This window comes from Peromyscus californicus, unplaced genomic scaffold, assembly GCF_007827085.1.
Source record: "Peromyscus californicus insignis strain IS unplaced genomic scaffold, ASM782708v3 Scaffold_17__1_contigs__length_78620276, whole genome shotgun sequence".
In the NCBI taxonomy this organism is placed as follows: Eukaryota; Metazoa; Chordata; class Mammalia; order Rodentia; family Cricetidae; genus Peromyscus; species Peromyscus californicus.
Window position 1 is genome coordinate 45,970,790 of NW_026294469.1, and position 17,550 is coordinate 45,988,339.

The window sequence follows — 17,550 nt, forward strand, 5'->3', positions numbered from 1 at the left end:
ATTTCCAGTATACGAACAAATAGGGACTAGCTAGGCCAGCACTCCGTCAGTAATCCTGTAGAAACTCTTGGCAAGCTGGAGCTGTGCATTAGATACTGGAACAGAAGATTTTAGTGACAGTGAAAAGCCAAGAGCTTGTCTCGACTCCATTGGTGATTTCCTGTCTAATATGTGCGCATTGGTAAGACCCTTAGAGATTAAGTACAGTTTCCAAGTTCTTGTTCTGCTAGACACTGATGCTGAGAAGAACTCTGTGACACATGTATTTTCATTCAGTTTGGGGTAAGGAACCTGGGTTTGGAGAGGTGTAAGTTACTATATGGGGTCATGCAACTTGATGGGCGCTCAGATGAATTTACCTATGCATGTACCATTCATCTATATCTATATATGTCTCCTTTGCTTCCTGTGTAATAGAAGTTGAATCAGGAGTTAAATCAGGTAGCCATGTGTAGTTACACATGCCTATAATTCCAGCACTTGGGAAGTGGGATGTGGGAGGCTAGCCTCAGCCACATAGTGTATTCATGGTCTCAAAAATCAACAAAATATAAACAAACACAAAACCCCAAAGAATTCTTCCTGTTTGTAGCCATCCAAAGGATTCATAAATTTGATTTTACTGCATATGTTTATTTTTATATTCATATATCTACACCAATCTAGTTGGAAATACTAAATTATGTAATTCTTCTCGTGTATGTATTTGAATGAAGGAATGAACATTTTTGGAGCTCTTGCTGTTCCTTTGGGCATACCAAATTAGAAGTCAGTACTTAGAGCAAGGCCATAGAGGTGGCAGGTATTTTTCTACAAAGAAGCCAGCCCTGTGTCTTCCTCAGGGTGATGAAGCTGGTGAATGAGAAGGCGTAGGATTCAGCCTTCGACTTCTCCTCCTCCTGGTACCCTCTCCTACAGTTGGTTGTAGCAGGCTGTGCTTCAGACAGCGCTAATGTGCTCTGGAGCTTTCATAGACTCCCAAGGGACTGTGCTCTAGTTACCACAGGCGACTCAGAGCCAGTCCGAGGTGTTTGCTAGCCTCAGCTCGTCAGACTGCAGATGATGTGCTGAGTCCCCATCCTTAAAACACAAGGGAAGTTGGGAGTTCGGTTGTAAGCACATGTTGGAATAGCGTGCTCTGAGGTTAGAGGGTGGTAAATGGGTGTGGTTGTATCAGATGGTGTGATAAAGAGAGGATTTGTGTCTGACCTGGGTTTGAGTCCTGACAGTAGTGATAGGCAGCTGTGTCATGGTGGGTAAGGGTCTGCCAGCCTAGCTCACATGTATGAGGCTGCTAACAATTAGTAAATACAGTATAAGCCTATGGTGGACTGTCTAGAAAGTTACTACTTAAATTTGGAATTGAGATTTCTTTTGGTTTCTGTAGAATCTGGAGGTGAACTGGATATTGTTGTAACCTCAAATAAAGAAGTGAAGGTGGCTGCTGTCCGTGATGCCTTCCAGGAGGTCTTTGGCTTAGCTGTGGTTGTGGGGGAAGCTGGACAGTCCAATATCGCCCCACAGCCAGTAGGCTATGCGGCTGGATTAAAGGTGAGGAATAAAAGCTTTTCCGGAGGATGGGACCTGCAGTTCATTGCCCACGATTGTGGTAACAATCCTATGCTCTGTGTGGAACTCCTGCGTATTTATATACTGAAATACCAGCTTTGTCATTTGTCAGCCAACACTGTAATGTTTTGAAGATATAAAGGAGTTTTAATTGAATGAAATCTCCATTAGGTTTTGATTATTGGAGGAGGATGACAGTGGCATTAAGAAAGAACAAAAAGAATAGATGATCTTGAAAGGAATCTTTATAACATAGTATTGATTTTCAAGTCAGTTACTGAAATTATACTATCTGTTGGGTCCCAGTGTACACACACACACACACACACACACACACACACACACACACACACACACACAGAACTCTGATACATTGTTACAAGGACACAATCATGCCAAAACAAGTGAAGTTGATGGCATCCAAACATTTCCTATCCTAAAGCAAGGGTAGGGAAGTTCTAGCAAATTCTATGTCCTCACTTCCCCTGTGTCGTTCTATGTCCTCACTTCCCCTGTGTTCTATGTCCTCACTTCCCCTGTGTTGTTCTATGTCCTCACTTCCCCTGTGTCGTTCTATGTCCTCACTTCCCCTGTGTTCTATGTCCTCACTTCCCCTGTGTTCTATGTCCTCACTTCCCCTGTGTTGTTCTATGTCCTCACTTCCCCTGTGTTGTTCTATGTCCTCACTTCCCCTGTGTTCTATGTCCTCACTTCCCTTGTGTTCTATGACCTCACTTCCCCTGTGTTCTATGTCCTCACTTCCCCTGTGTTCTATGTCCTCACTTCCCCTGTGTTCTATGACCTCACTTCCCCTGTGTTCTATGTCCTCACTTCCCCTGTGTTCTATGACCTCACTTCCCCTGTGTTGTTGTTCTATGTCCTCACTTCCCCTGTGTTCTATGACCTCACTTCCCCTGTGTCCTATGACCTCACTTCCCCTGTGTTCTATGTCCTCACTTCCCCTGTGTTCTATGTCCTCACTTCCCCTGTGTTCTATGACCTCACTTCCCCTGTGTTCTATGTCCTCACTTCCCCTGTGTTTTATGTCCTCACTTCCCCTGTGTTCTATGACCTCACTTCCCCTGTGTCCTATGACCTCACTTCCCCTGTGTTCTGTGTCCTCACTTCCCCTGTGTTCTATGTCCTCACTTCCCCTGTGTTCTATGACCTCACTTCCCCTATGTTGTTCTATTTTCTCACTTCCCCTGTGTTGTTGTTCTATGTCCTCACTTCCCCTGTGTTGTTCTGTGTCCTCACTTCCCCTGTGTTCTATGACCTCACTTCCCCTGTGTTCTATGTCCTCACTTCCCCTGTGTTCTATGTCCTCACTTCCCCTGTGTTCTATGACCTCACTTCCCCTGTGTTCTATGTCCTCACTTCCCCTGTGTTGTTCTATGACCTCACTTCCCCTGTGTTCTATGTCCTCACTTCCCCTGTGTTCTATGTCCTCACTTCCCCTGTCGTTCTATGTCCTCACTTCCCCTGTGTTCTATGACCTCACTTCCCCTGTGTTGTTCTATGACCTCACTTCCCCTGTGTTCTGTGACCTCACTTCCCCTGTGTTCTATGACCTCACTTCCCCTGTGTTGTTCTATGACCTCACTTCCCCTGTGTTGTTCTATGACCTCACTTCCCCTGTGTTCTGTGACCTCACTTCCCCTGTGTTCTATGACCTCACTTCCCCTGTGTTCTATGTCCTCACTTCCCCTGTGTTCTATGTCCTCACTTCCCCTGTGTTCTATGTCCTCACTTCCCCTGTGTTCTATGTCCTCACTTCCCCTGTGTTCTATGACCTCACTTCCCCTGTGTCATTCTACCATGCTTGCTTCCTTGTGCAGTAAAACTCCTGTAAGAATTCTGAGTATTTTTGTCTAATTTTCTGTGCTTTTCCAACTGCCTAGCCACACTTCTGCATTTCCCTGTCCTAATAAGAGTGCACTCAAGCCACCAGTAATGGCTTGCCATTTATTTGGTTGATCAGGGGCTTTCCAGGCAGGTGCTTATCCTCTCTGTTGTTTAGAGTTTGGGATAGCCAGGCTGCCTCAGACTTACTCTGGAGCCAACACTGGCCTTGAACTCCTGATCCTGCTTCCACCTGCAGAGTTGTGGGATTATAGATGTGCAGCACCAGGCCTGACTTTCCTTTAGTCTGTTTTTCACTCCTGTGTCTTTTGTCCGAGCTCATCTGTTGCTCTCTGACTGCTTTGTGCTTCCGGTGCTGGTCCCTCCTTTTCTCCCCTGCTTCCTCTTGGTCTCTGTCTCCATGCATCCTTTGCTGACCTCACGTCGGCCCTGGCCTTCGCCTGCCTCTTATGCGGACACTGAGCTTCCTATTGCCACTAAGACTGCTCGTGAATTCTTAGTTTATGTAAGAGTTGCCTTTTTGACACCTGAACGTGACTGTCCCAAGCTCAGCGTGTCTAGAAGGAAACCTTTCTTTCTCTTACAGTCAGTCCTACCTCATCCCAGTGGGCGGCAGGCAGTCCTGCCTTCCACTTCTTCAGATGAGAAAAGGACACCAGCTGCAGCCTCCTCTTGTCTCTATTCCATCACTCTGTCTTGTTTGCAAGACACACATGTGCTGAGGTTTTTCCTGTGAGGTTGCCACACACCATATTAGTGAGTCTGGTACTCTTGCTACCAAGGGGAAAAGGATTAGGTCCCTGTAGGCTTCTGGCCACAGTGTTTTTTTGCCAGACTGTCAACGTAGAAGTTTTTTTTAATGTTTGATTCTGTTCAGATACAGCTTTACATTTGTAAATAGATATTGGTATGTATATCTATTATAGTAAAGTCATAGCTAGCAGTCCTGCAACTCCTGATTGGATGCAGTTTGTTTAGCACACACATTTCCCTCTTTAAGTATTTCAGAGCCCTCCTGTGCTTAGCAGCCTCAGAGAGCACTTCAGCATTATCCTTGGGACCCTTGGAAAAGGTGGCAACCTTTAACAGCACAAATGCAAAAGGTGGCACCACATACAGCAGCAGCTACTCGTTACAACGTGTGAGTTTAAACAAGAAGGTAGTGGCATTTGTGTAACTCGGCTGGAGATGTGCAGGACAGACATCTAATTATTTTGTAGTTTTGTGCACAGCTAATGTCGCAGTTACCAATAAATTTTAGTAAATAGCTGAATTCACCAGTATAGATTCTAGAATTATTGAGGATCAACTATATTTACATTTAAAAACTTTGTAAAGAAGCATGTAATGTTTCCTTTGACTTTGACACCAGGGTGCATTTAGGAAAAAGTCCTTTGTGCCATATAATAAAGCTAGTCGCTGTCTGTAGGGTTTGCATTCGGTCTAATCTAGAAATGAAACTGGTGAATTGGAAAAATAAATATATACCCACCATACATGTAAACCTTAAGATACATACATACATCATATATATATGAATGAATTTTGTTTGAAAGGTGGGGACAAATCTCTCGCCTGGAATGAGTCTCTGCTTGTCAAGGTTTCAAGATTGGCTTTAACATTGTTTGGTGTTTCACATGGCAAGTTCTTATTGAATACTTGTTTGTTTACACCTAATGCCGAGCCTAAGAAACATAATTGATCAAAATTAGACAGCTAGCATTCACCTGCTGTAGAATCGTATTGTCTTTCTCCTTTCCAAGCCAGCGTCTGAAGCTGTTGAGTCCAGTCTCATGGAGCTGCCACTTCTTCGTTCATTTGTCTCCTAATTGTGTTGTAAGAATTAAGTGTGTCATCATGTCATTTCAATTTATTTTTCCTGTTAGCTCTTCTATCCTTAAAATAGGCTTATTCAGCTGGGCAGTGGTGGCACACACCTTTAATCCCAGCACTCAGGAGGCAGAGGCAGGTGGATCTCTATGAGTTCGAGGCCAGCCTGGTCTACAGAGCGACATCCAGGACAGCCAGGACTGTTACACAGAGAAACCCTGTCTCGAGGGAAAAAAAATCTTATTCTTGGCTAGATTTTTTTCAGAAATAGGTCTTTGTATGTGTGTCTGAGACTATGTCTTGTTAAGTGGCCCAGGCTGGTTCCTTTGGTGCCCAGCTCTCAAGTGCTGGGATTGCAGCCCCCCCCCCCCCAATCCCCAGCCTTTGCCCTTTGAACATCTTTATCACGTCATTTGTAACCGCTGTTCATGAGATGATTCGGGTAACAGTTGGATACAGCAGCCTGCCTTCATAATCTGACTTTAGCTGCCCTGCTCCCCAATATAGACCCTTAGCTCTGAGTTATGTGCAGGTTTCTCAAACCTGTTTGGATTTATGAATGACAAATATTCTGCTGAATCAGTTTCCATATACCACATACACATGTGGCTGTTTAATTGTAGTAGTGTTCAGTGTTGCTGCATGTGTATTTAAAAGGGAATTAGAAAAACTGGAAAGACACTTGTTGAGTGTAGGTGTGGTCACAAGCCCAAAGTCAAGAGCCAGTCAAGCAAACAGATACCAGGGCTGAAAGGTTTTTATTCTGGAAGATGACCTCTTGCTAAATGAGCATTTAAAAATAAGGCTGTCTTACATGAGTAGTCAGTTATAAATTATAATTTTAAAATATCTATTTAATAACTTGCAACCAACACAATACTGCATGAAGGAATAATTTGGAAAATGTACCCTAAACTTAATACCAAGGGAATCCCATTGGATATTGTTACTGTAGACCAGTGGTTCTCAACCTTCCTAATGCTGTGACCCTTTAATACTGTTCCTCATATGTGGTGACCCCCACTTGTTTTTATTGCTCCTTCATAACTATAATTTTGCTACTGTCAAGAATCATAATGTAAGAACTGTGTTTTCCAGTGGTCTTAGGTAATCCCTGTGAAAGGGTCCTTAGACCCACAAAGGGGTCGTCACTCCTGTGTTGAGACCCACTGCTCTGTACCTTGGCATTGCTTGAATGTTTACAGTGAGTGTGTATGTTAAATATGTGCATGTGTTATGTAACTAAGAATCGGGATATTTAATATTAATACTGTTTTGAGAAACTGGTTTCCAGCCTGTTCTGCTTTTGCTCAGGGTGCCCAGGAACGCATAGACAGCCTGCGGAGAACTGGCGCCATCCACGAAAAGCAGACTGCCGTGTCGGTGGAGAACTTCATTGCTGAGCTGCTGCCCGACAAGTAAGAGATGCCGGGGGCCCTGGGAGTCAGCACAGCTGTGTCTGGAGTTCACGTGGCATGCCTAAAAAAGGTGTCTCCTGTTCTAAAGCCAGAGTGGAGTGTCTGCTCTGATGGTGGGACTTCCTGTGCTCAGCTGACACTTCACACTGTTTGTTTTGTAATGGAGCGGAGCAGAGTGATGCCTGCTTCTGAAACTGCCTACAGCCACTTGATACACTAGGACCGAATGTGCGGTACAGTGCACGTCAGCTTGGGTAGGTGGGATTGAACACCGGGAGATGTAGGCAGGAAGACCGCATGTGCTTAGCAGGCCTGGGTTACACAGCACTGTGTGACTGGCTTTAGGGGTCTCTGGAAATCACAGTTCAGCGTTGTTTTGGGGGCTCTATGTCCCTATGTTTTTAATAGATTTTTTTTTTTAAAGGAAAAACCTTTTTGGAAATGCTAAGTTATTATTATTACTTTATAATAAACAACCATGCTTTGGTGAATTCTACTTTCATTTATAATTGCATGGTGGTTTCATATTTGTCTTAATTTTTTGTTTACTTGTTGCCTATCATTTTGTAACCATAATTTGCAAAATCTGGCCTATACTGAGCTAAAAAACATCTGCCAGGGAAAGCCATCACCTAAAAGGGAAATCACCTCTAAATGTGCTTGTTGGGTAAAAGGAGTAGAACCAGATAGACGTGGTTAGTGCTCTTCAGATGTTGTCATCTGTTGATGCTAAATTGGAAAAAGTAGTCTGTTGTCGTCTTCCACATACAGAATAACACAAGGGTAAGTATTCTGTGAAGAACAGATCTAGATTTTGCTGTTAGTTTTGGATTAGTGTTAAGTGCACAAAAATGTTATAAGTGCACTTATAATGTGTTAAGCATCAACTTTTTGTGACGGTAGGTGGTCTCTTCGTGGCTTCTGAATCTAGTGTGAACCTTTTTTTGCTCCGGGAAATGTAATTGCCTTGGAACCACGGTCCATCATGTTCTTCTCACCTTGTCTTACACACAGAAAAGGAAGGTGGAGATCCCTAGTGATCAAAAGTGATCAGCTGAGATTCTCCCCACCCCCGGACCTGGTTGTGATCCTGTTGAAGGACTTTAGGAAGGAGAGGGAACTCTGAAAGTTCCCTTGCCAGGGACCAAAAGGGAAAGGCGTTGGGCACATGGAAGTGACTGCATGTTCACAGTAAAGGGATTGGGAAAGTAGGTCCCAGACTGCAGGGTCTGGTGGAGATGGTGCTCTGTAGAACAGAGGTGGACTGGAGTTCTCATGTGTGTTGATGATAGAGAGAGACTGCCATGCCTTTAGGGCAGCTTCTCAGGATGCGAAGGTGCTTGCCTCAGGTTGAGTCAGTGCAGTAAGTATCCTGTTGGACACTGTGCCCACAGCAGGCGAAATAAGGCAGAACAAGGTTTAGCTGAGCTTAGCTACACTTTCTTGAATGAGAACATTGTTAAAACAAAATACGGAATTTTGACGAGTAGTTAAGTAGAATAAATATTCTAATAAGTATTCATGAGTTAAAACATTTTCAAGATGTGAATGTTGAGACATTACAAAGTACCATTTTAATATTCTACAGAGTTGCTTATGCTGCTCTGTGTCTTATTTAGTGGTTTTTAAAAATGTAAGTGTTATGTCCTTATTCATTATGTAGTTCTTTGTGCTTGTTAAAGGTACTTATTTTTTAAAAGATGGAGACATTGAACATAGCCTTGTCCATATGCCCTTAGTACTTAAACTCATTTCAGGGTGGTTTGATATTTTGGGTAGCTAGAATTCTGATGCTGTTATCTTAAGTATGTTTATGATGTCTCGTTTTTTTATAATCTACAGTAAGTATCTTTCCATGGAAAAAGTACCTTGATTTTATGAGTGTGTTTTCAAAGGCTGACCCTAACTTGGAACATGTGATTCGAAGGGTTTATGTTCATGGGGATCAAGCACAGGGTTACTTCCTCTGAATGAGCTTATTTCTTGATTTATTAGTAACATTGTTAGATGGCTACAGGCTGGTGAGAGTTGGTATTACAAATTTCCCCGTATTTTAGCAAGTATCGTTTAAAAATATTATCCACAAGGAGCTCCTTGCGTGTTCAAATAAGTGTAATTCTTTTTTATCATCTGTGTATCTGAGTACCCCCATTCACATTATCCCCCATCTTAGCAAGAAGGAAATTTCCCATGGTCAGTGATTTCAATTTTCTTTTTTGTTACTCTCTTCCTATCTCTTCTTGGAATTAAGACAATCGTGTAATTTTATTTTTGCACTTACGGATTGTCCAAATGCAAACTAATTAGAAAAACATTTCCTTTCTGAGAGCTGTGGTATTTAATCTGAACAGTAAGTACGACTTTTCCTTTTGTCTCTTCACTCTTATTTTTTCTAGTGTGGAAACAGTGTGCTGCTCTGGTCCACTCTCATTTTATCTAGCGTGTAAACAGTGTGCTCCTGTTTGTGTTCTAGGTGGTTTGACATCGGCTGCTTGGTGGTTGAAGACCCCGTGCACGGCATCCGCCTGGAAGCCTTTACTCAAGCGACCCCAGTGCCTTTGGAGTTTGTGCAGCAGGTTGGTTTCTTTGCCGTGTCATGATGCTCCGTATTGGTCGTGAGGATTATTGCTTCTGTCTTTCCCTTTTACTGTGCTTGTCAGGTTCCTGGTTGTACCAGGGAAAATAATTTTCCTTTTTTACATTCGTGGCCCTGAAATCAGAAGAACATTGGCCTTTAACCCTGTTTCACATGTACTTTGTGTTTTCATTTCCTTTATCCACCCGTGGTTGTCTGGATGTGGGTGCAGGTGCAGAAGTGTCGCCTGTGTGGAAACCAGAGGACAGACAGCTCAGGTGCCGCTCCGCAGGAGCTGTCCACCCTACTTGGTGGTTTTTTGAGACAAGTCTCTCAAAGACCTGAAACTCACCAGTTAGGCGAGGCTGGCTGACTAGTAGTCCCAGGGATCCTCCTGTCTCCATTTCCCGTGCACTGGTATTTCAGCCATGGGCTTTCATGTTTGGCTTTTCGTCAGTGACTGCTGGGTCCTTGTCTTACACAGTAGTCATTAACCAGGTGAGCCGTGTCCCCTGCCCTGTTTATCTCATTTTTATTCCTACTATTTTATCTCTTTGCCTTCTCTTGGAGCTAATCATCTTTTTTAGTTGTCCATTTTAGTAACAAGTCAATATTTAAAAAGTTAAATAAAAGCCAGCGTAGTGGTGTACACTTCTAACCCCAGCACTTGGGAGGCAGAGGCAGGTTGATCTCTGTGAGCTTCAGGCCAGCCTGGTCTACAGAGCAAGTTCCAGGCTAGTCAGGGCTACACAGTTAAACCTTGTCTCAAAAACCCAAAATAACAAACAAAATTTAGATGAGTGCTGGAGAGGTGGCTTAGTGGTTAAGAGCACTGGCTGCTCTTCCTAAGGCCCCGCGTTCAGTTCCCACCTGGCAGCTCCCAACTGTCTGTACCTGCAGTTCCAGGGGATCTGATGCTTCTGCAGACACCAGGTGTGCATGTACAGGTGCACCAACATGCAGATGGACAGTTTCCAAACTGATTCATATATATGTATATATTTTATGTAAACGTTCTCTTAATTCTCTAATGAACAGAATGGATGCGCCTGTCATTGGGGTCTCTGTACCATGAACTGATAGTTGTTGCCCCCTCCCCTTTACCATTATTTGGAGTGTATGGACGTTTGACAATATGGGAAGAAAGTTGGTGTTCTCTGAGAAAATGTGTGTGGTTACATTTCAGTTTAATGTATGGCCATAAAGTTGCTAAGGGGGCTAGTGGTCCTTCCTTATGTTAGCAGTGTGGAAAGATGCTTGGAGTTTTGATGTTTTTCTGAAGCCTATTTATACCTAAGTTCTCTTCAGAAGGTCAAGCAAACTCTCCTATTGCTCTCATGTGTGGAGGCTTTAAGCTGATGCTGTGCATGTTGTTATGCTAATAAAACTTAAAATGGACATAATGTGACAGGTTCTGGGAAGATAGAAGTTTTACCACTGTTGATTCAGAAGTATTAGATTGAGAATTGCTGTCTTTAATAGTCGAGGAGTCTGCGCTGTTTCATGTGACTTAGCCTAATCGCTTCCATTAGCCTACAGGGAAAGAGCGCCACCCGGCAGTACGTCACTGACTAATGTCTTGAGCTAGATCTGCAACACACTGCAGCTGGTTCTCGCTGCTCACACTGGCAGTGAGACACCAGAACTCTGTGCAGCCCCTTCCGTGAGGCCTCACCCACACTGCTCAGAGCAGGTATCGGAATCACTGGTAACCCCACCAAGCCCAGAACACCCCAGAGCACTGTGTCCTGAAGAAAAAGCTGAGGATGGGCTCACAAAGCAGCTATGTAGTTACATGAATGCTAAAGAAGAAGGGTTTCCTCAGAGTTAAGGGACTTGCGGAAGTAACAAGCTTGCAGTTGAGCAGTCCTGGCTCATCAGGATTAGAAGTCTCTGTGTGTGCTGGGAAGTCAAAGCCCATCTCCAGCCTGCTGATACAGCAGCAGGAGGACTGTCACCGCGTTGTAGATGCTGAGGTAGATGTGGGGTCAGCACACAGTCACCCCAGGGCTGGCTCTGGCCTATTGCCTGTTTTTATGTCTATCTTGCATGGACCTGCCGATCTACTTATAGACTGTTTAGATGTAGTTGCTTTTGTACCAAAAGGACAAAATGGAGGAGTTGTGGTGAAGACTGACTTCAAAACCTAAAATCTTTACTGTTCGGCCTGTTTCAAAAGAGGTTTGTTGGCCCCATGCTGAATTTTGACCATTGTTCATTATAATTTAGTGTGAGGACTAATTAGTTGGACATGCTGCTCTAACAGTGAAGTAGGCCCACATGTCCGCATGCATCTATAGCACTAACATACTGCAGGTGTCAGAGAGCACGTGGTTAGTGTGGGTCCTTACTAACAGGGATTCATATGCTTTAGAACACGTGCAGACGAGTCGGGAGGCCTGGGGAGGTGCACAGCAAGCCACGGAGTTTGCCTGTTCTGTTTAATTTTTTGTTGTGTGGTTTCAGAATTCCCAAGATAAACAGTTAATGTGCATTGAAATATCTTTTGTTTCTAGCTGTTCACATTTCTCTCTCTTTTTTTTTCAACATAATATTTTTATTGATTATTTGGGAATTTCACACAATGCACTCTGATCACACTTACTTCCCATCCTCTCAGGTCCACCCTCCCACTCTGCCCCCCCCCCCCCAAAAAAAAAAGAAAAAATATACCAAGTCCAACTTGTGTTGCTCATATGCTCACTGGAGCATGGTCAAACTTCTAGTGGCCAGCTCCTTAAAGAAAACTGAGTCTACCCTCACCCCCACCAGAAACCATCAGCATCCCTATCACAATTTTTTTAAGAGTTCTCTGCCATGCTTCCTGATCTGTCCTGAAATGTCTTACATCTGTGCCTTGTCACAGTTTAGTAATTTAAGGGTTTAGAAAGCATTTCTTCAGTAAACTGTCCTTGTCAGTATGTGTCCTAGCAAAAATCTGTTAAAAGACTTTAATATAACTTATGCTTCTTTCCCATCCCCACTAAAACCTGGCTGCTCCAAAGTTTTGCTTAACAGTATCAGGTCACTCAGAAGTATGATCTTTGACCCAGCGTCACAGTTATCACATACACATTTGATTTAACAAACAAATAAATAAAAAGCTTCTCAACCCCCTGTGCTGAGCTACTGAGTCAGGACCTATCTTATAGCAAGACCCCCAGGAACTTCTGTGGTGTGTGAGGAGCAGGGTCCCGGGGACTTGTGTGGTGTGTGAGGAGCAGGCTCCCAGGGACTTGTGTGGTGTGTGAGGAGCAGGCTCCCGGGGTCTTTGAAGACCGGATGGCTCTCTTTGATGCCCACTTCAGTGCTGGTCATGCAGAGTGCTACACTGTGTCTTTCAGGATTGCTGGGAAGCTGTTTGATGTAACTCTTGATTATTTGTCTTGGAATGGGCTGTAGTGTTTCTAATTTAGTTGTCCTAGGAAATTTTTTTTTTTGGTTTTTGAGACAGGGTTTCTCTGTGTAGCTTTGCGCCTTTCCTGGAACTCACTTGGTAGTCCAGGCTGGCCTTGAACTCACAGAGATCCGCCTGTCTCTGCCTCCCGAGTGCTGGGATTAAAGGCGTGCACCACCACCGCCCGGCTTTTTTTTTTTTTTTTTTTTTTGAAAGAAAGCCCCTTGGGTGATTGTGAAGCAACTAGTTGGGCATCTGTGCACAGTGCAGATCCATTCTGCATGCAGATATTCTCTGGATTGTGCTAGCACTCTAAACAAAACTCTGGCTGTTGAATCCTTGGATCTATTTGCCTTTCACTCCTTTGTGTGAGCAAGTGATTTTCAGAGAAGCGGGTACAGGCTGGGTTAGGCTGGGTTAGGGTGGTGATTGACGGCGCTGCAGGGTGCTGGCCTGGCCTGGCCTGGGTGCTGCTTGAGAGCTACAACCGACTCACATCAGTCATGTTTGCAGACACTTCCTACAAACTAATAAATCCTTTCTTAAATGGGATAAAGACTCAATATACAGTCTCTCTCTGCTTGGAGTTTTGTGACTATAAGAATATCATCTTAGTAGAAACCTCTTATTAACATGAAGTGACCCTGGACGTAGAACTAGAATTTAAGGCCTCAGAGTGAGTCGTGAGCAGGTGGAGTTCTTTCAAGACTTGAACGTGCACTCAGCCCTGTATTTCAGCCTCAGCACCACTGAAAATGTGAATTACAAGGAGACCAGATTGTATTTGAACAGTGCGTGTGGTGGGCTGTTATTAACACAATAGGTGTGTACTGTGTGGTTTGGTTCCTTTGACCCTTGTAACTTTATACAGTTGGTGGCAGCCGAGCTGAGTTTTGAGGGTTTGTCATACTCTATATTAAAATGAGCTGAGTCAAGATGTTGAGGTGTCATTTCTAACACAGCGAGTTTCAGTGCTGTTTCAATGTGACAAGTAACTCACTTTCCTTTTTCCATAGGCACAAAGCCTGACTCCCCAGGACTACAATCTGAGGTGGTCAGGCCTTTTGGTGACAGTGGGTGAAGTCCTGGAAAAGAGCTTGCTAAACGTTAGCCGGACTGATTGGCACCTTGCTTTCACGGGTATGTCTCGCCGACAGATGATCTACAGCGCGGCCAAGGCTGTGGCAGGCATGTACAAGCAGCGCCTGCCACCCAGGCCCATGTGAGACCAGCTGCTGGGAAATGGAGACCTGCCGTCACCTTGGGCTCTGTGTTAGAGGAGACTGGATAGCTTCCGTGAATCCAACACATTTTACAACTTTCCTGTAGGCTGCAGTCCTTTCAAAAGAAAAAAAATGTTTTTAAATAAAGGCACAGTGTCATTCCAGTAAAACAAAAGAAGTAGATCCTCTCTTTACTGTCATGATTCATACATCCTAGTTCTCAAAAAATACACACACATCTTTACAGCACAATTCATATACCAAATCTATAAAGTGGAAATCCATGCTCACAGATTGGATGATTGTTCTTGGCTCATCATTCTTAAGAATATGTAATGAGGTCTGCCTGTGTTATCTGTGTGCGCACATGCTCAACAATGGATCTTACATGATGCTGGGGGCAGGGTGTGTGTGTGCACAGCTCCATGTGTTTTATAGAATATGGGCCAAATTAACAGAATGGATATTTTTTGTCATGTACATGCATAGTCTGGAAGTTATATACTTGTTTCTTTTTTGTTTTAAATTTTGGCATTTTATAGATTTATACTATGAACATCAGAAAATAACATTTTATTTTTCTTCATTGCTATGTGAAAACTAAATGGCAGATCATCCAAGTACATTTTAGATCGGAAATGTATTCGTGTTGTTTTTTTACTTTGTTTTTGTGATTTTGTATATTGGTGTTTTTGCTTGTGTGTATGTCTATGCACAATGTATGTACAGTACCCAAGGAGGCCAGAAGGGCATCAGACCCCTGAAACTGGAGTCTCAGGTGGTTGTGAGCAACTATGTGGGTGCTGGGAATCGAACCTGGCTCCCTCTAGAAGAGCAGTCAATGTTCTTAACCACTGAACCATCTCTGCATCCTCCTTGTGTTATTTTTGCACAATGGTGTTAGCACTTCCACAAATCAGCTCTCACGACAGCGGTTCCTCCTGCATCCATTCACATCCTCCACACGGTAAGAGGGCATCCTCTTCTTTGGGGATGGTCTGTGTTTTCTTTAATTAAGGTTACTTTATTAATGTTGTTATTATTATTTGAGAAGTTCATTCAGTGTGTTCTAATAACACTCCCCTCCACCCTTCCCCTAACTCTTCCTTTCCCACTACATGCTCTCAGTTCTTGTCCTCTTTTTTTTTGACATCCACCAAGTCTAGTTTGTACTGCCCAAATAAGTGTGAGGCTAACAACCAGTTGACCTACAAAGAACTACACCCTTGAAAACTGACTGTTCCTCAGAATCCATCCACTGCCAATAGCTCCCCAGTTTTCGGGGTTTGCGGGGAGGACAGTCATGAGCTCAGCCATGCTGGGATGTGGACTGGCTGGGCCTTGTAGGTTTAAGGTTGTTTCCTGGTTTGCCTTAAGTACAGTTTAACTTTTCTAACTGTGCCCTTCTGCCTTTATTTCTTATGGATGTTTCCAAAGGAATGATTTTATATCCAATGTAGTTTATTTAATCCATTGCATTTAGTGAATGTTTTTTCCTCCCTGAAATAATATATTTTACCATTTGGGGTTTACATAAGTCAAAATTAAGTAAAGTTTTTCTTACACAGTTGAACTCTATTTGTGAAGTGTGCTGTGCCCTAATGCTTTTTAGTAGTTATGTTGTTTCTGCTACTTTTACAGAAGAAGGAGAATTGCTACTTTTGAGGTGCATCTTGATTAATCTCCAAGCACTGTGTGTGTTGCTTAGTTAGACAGGAAGGAAGTAGTGTTGTGCCTGTGATTATGTACCTGGCCCGGGGTAACTCAGCCACAGTACTACTTCCCATTGCTTCTTCATGCATAAGAAGCAAGGGCCTGCTGGGTGGCGGTGGCGCATGCCTTTAATCCCAGCACTTGGGAGGCAGAGCCAGGAGGATCTCTGTGAGTTCAAGGCCAGCCTGGTCTACAGAGCGAGATCCAGGACAGGCACCAAAACTACACTGAGAAACTCAGTCTCGAAAAACCAAAAAAAAAAAAAGAAGCAAAGGCCTTTCTCTACCACTTGCTTCTATGCTGTTTTTAAAAGCTGTCCTTTAGGTCTGGGGATGTAGCTCTGTGATGGAACACTAGCTAATGTCAGGCCCTCGGGTCAGTCCCCAGAACACACCTGCGCACACGCACACACGCGCACACACACACACACACACACACACACACACACACACGGTGGTGGGGGGACTGTCCTTGTCTAACAGTATTTGATGGGGTGTTGCCTGGATGATAGTGTTTTATTATACTTCAAAGGCAAGTAAATTTCACAGATCCTGAAGGTACCCTATTTTTCCCTTCACTGTTTTATTGAGTCTGCATTGTCTTAGTTACTGTTTCAGAGGGTCAATCCAGTAGAATCACAGGATGTCACTGACATCTCATTGGGTATTGTTTTTCTTGAGTTCTAAATAACAGTGGCAGACTTATGCCATGGCTTAATAACTGAGTAATTAACTGGATAATTGTTCCTTAGTCTGCCTTCTGAGAGGAGGAGGGAAGGGCGGAGGATGGAAGAGAGAACTGTGTGATCCAGTCTGATTTCTCTGTAGACAGTTTGGTCTGGCCCAGAATTCTCTGTGGAGGATGTCAGAGCCGGGCTGGCTCCACCGGCTCATCTTCCCTAACCGTGGTCCTCCTGGGATTCCGTGCTCAGTCTGTGTGGGCCTGGACAGTGCACAGCCGCGGTGCCTTCCCAGCCCTTCTGTCCCTGCGTCCTTTCTCTTCCTGCCTGTGTCTGTGTAAGTTCCACACTGACAGTTTTAGGGAGTTGGTGGGCGGCTGTTGCATTTTTTAAACCTTTTAGGAAAAAAAATCACCATTGTTATGGGGGTGGCTTTTGTGGTTTTTTTCGTACCGATTATTGAATTTTTACTTTTATCAGTAGGAAAATAAAGCAGGAAAAGTAATTGAACATCAGCCTCACGAGATTGCTCAACTATTTAGTTCCAAGGTCGTCCTCTTCAGTTTTTGTTGTTTTTCTTGTTTTGCTCTGGCTTGGTTTATTTGTAACAATCCTGGGTGTGGAGCTCAGAGCCCCATTTACTCTAGGCAAGGGCTCTACTGAAGAGCCCCAGCCCCAGCCCCAGGTCCCTACTCAGTTTTTGAGACAACTCTGGACTGAAGCTCTCCCATGGGCTTCTGAGCTTGGAAAAGTTTAAGAAGCTGGGAGTTCTCTACTGATTCCCTTGCCATTAATTCTCATTCTTCCTCCCTCGGTCTTCCGAGATAAGATACTGCCGTCTTAAATGTAGGTAAATAAGAAAAATGAAAGCACACGATGTACATCTATTCTGAATTATGCAAATTAGCAGTTACTCAGGGTCAACTAAATTACTTCAGCCTGCCCTTTAGTTTACTCTTGCTATTTGGCAAAAAGAAGAAAAAAAAAATAAGGACTGTGTGATTTGTGAAGCCAAATTGATAATCTGTTGTAAAAGTTGTTGAGTTAAACATAAATTATTACGAAGTGTAGATTTTTCCTAGGATATTGTATTCATTTTGTGATATTATGTAGAGTGATGTATTAGATGAAATCAATTTTGTAAGTATGTAAATATGTCATAAATAAATACTTTGACTTATTTCTCAAAAGTGCAGTGACTTAAATGCTACCTTGTATTAATATATCAGATGGTTGCTTACTCCTTTTTGGCTCTAAATTGGTGACCAACTTCCACAAATTAT

General features: G+C 43.5%; 1 protein-coding gene across 1 annotated transcript in view; it reads left to right on the top strand.

The window, feature by feature from the left end:
* The window catches only part of Prrc1 (proline rich coiled-coil 1), a 31,717-nt gene extending 14,260 nt beyond the window's left edge, over positions 1-17,457 (top strand). The window contains exons 6-9 of the mRNA XM_052742217.1: positions 1,388-1,551; positions 6,577-6,680; positions 9,154-9,256; positions 13,669-17,457. Of these exons, the coding sequence (XP_052598177.1) occupies positions 1,388-1,551; positions 6,577-6,680; positions 9,154-9,256; positions 13,669-13,878 (581 nt within the window). The 3' untranslated portion in view covers positions 13,879-17,457. The remainder of the gene's footprint in view (positions 1-1,387; positions 1,552-6,576; positions 6,681-9,153; positions 9,257-13,668) is intronic.
* The last annotated feature ends 93 nt before the right edge of the window (positions 17,458-17,550 follow it).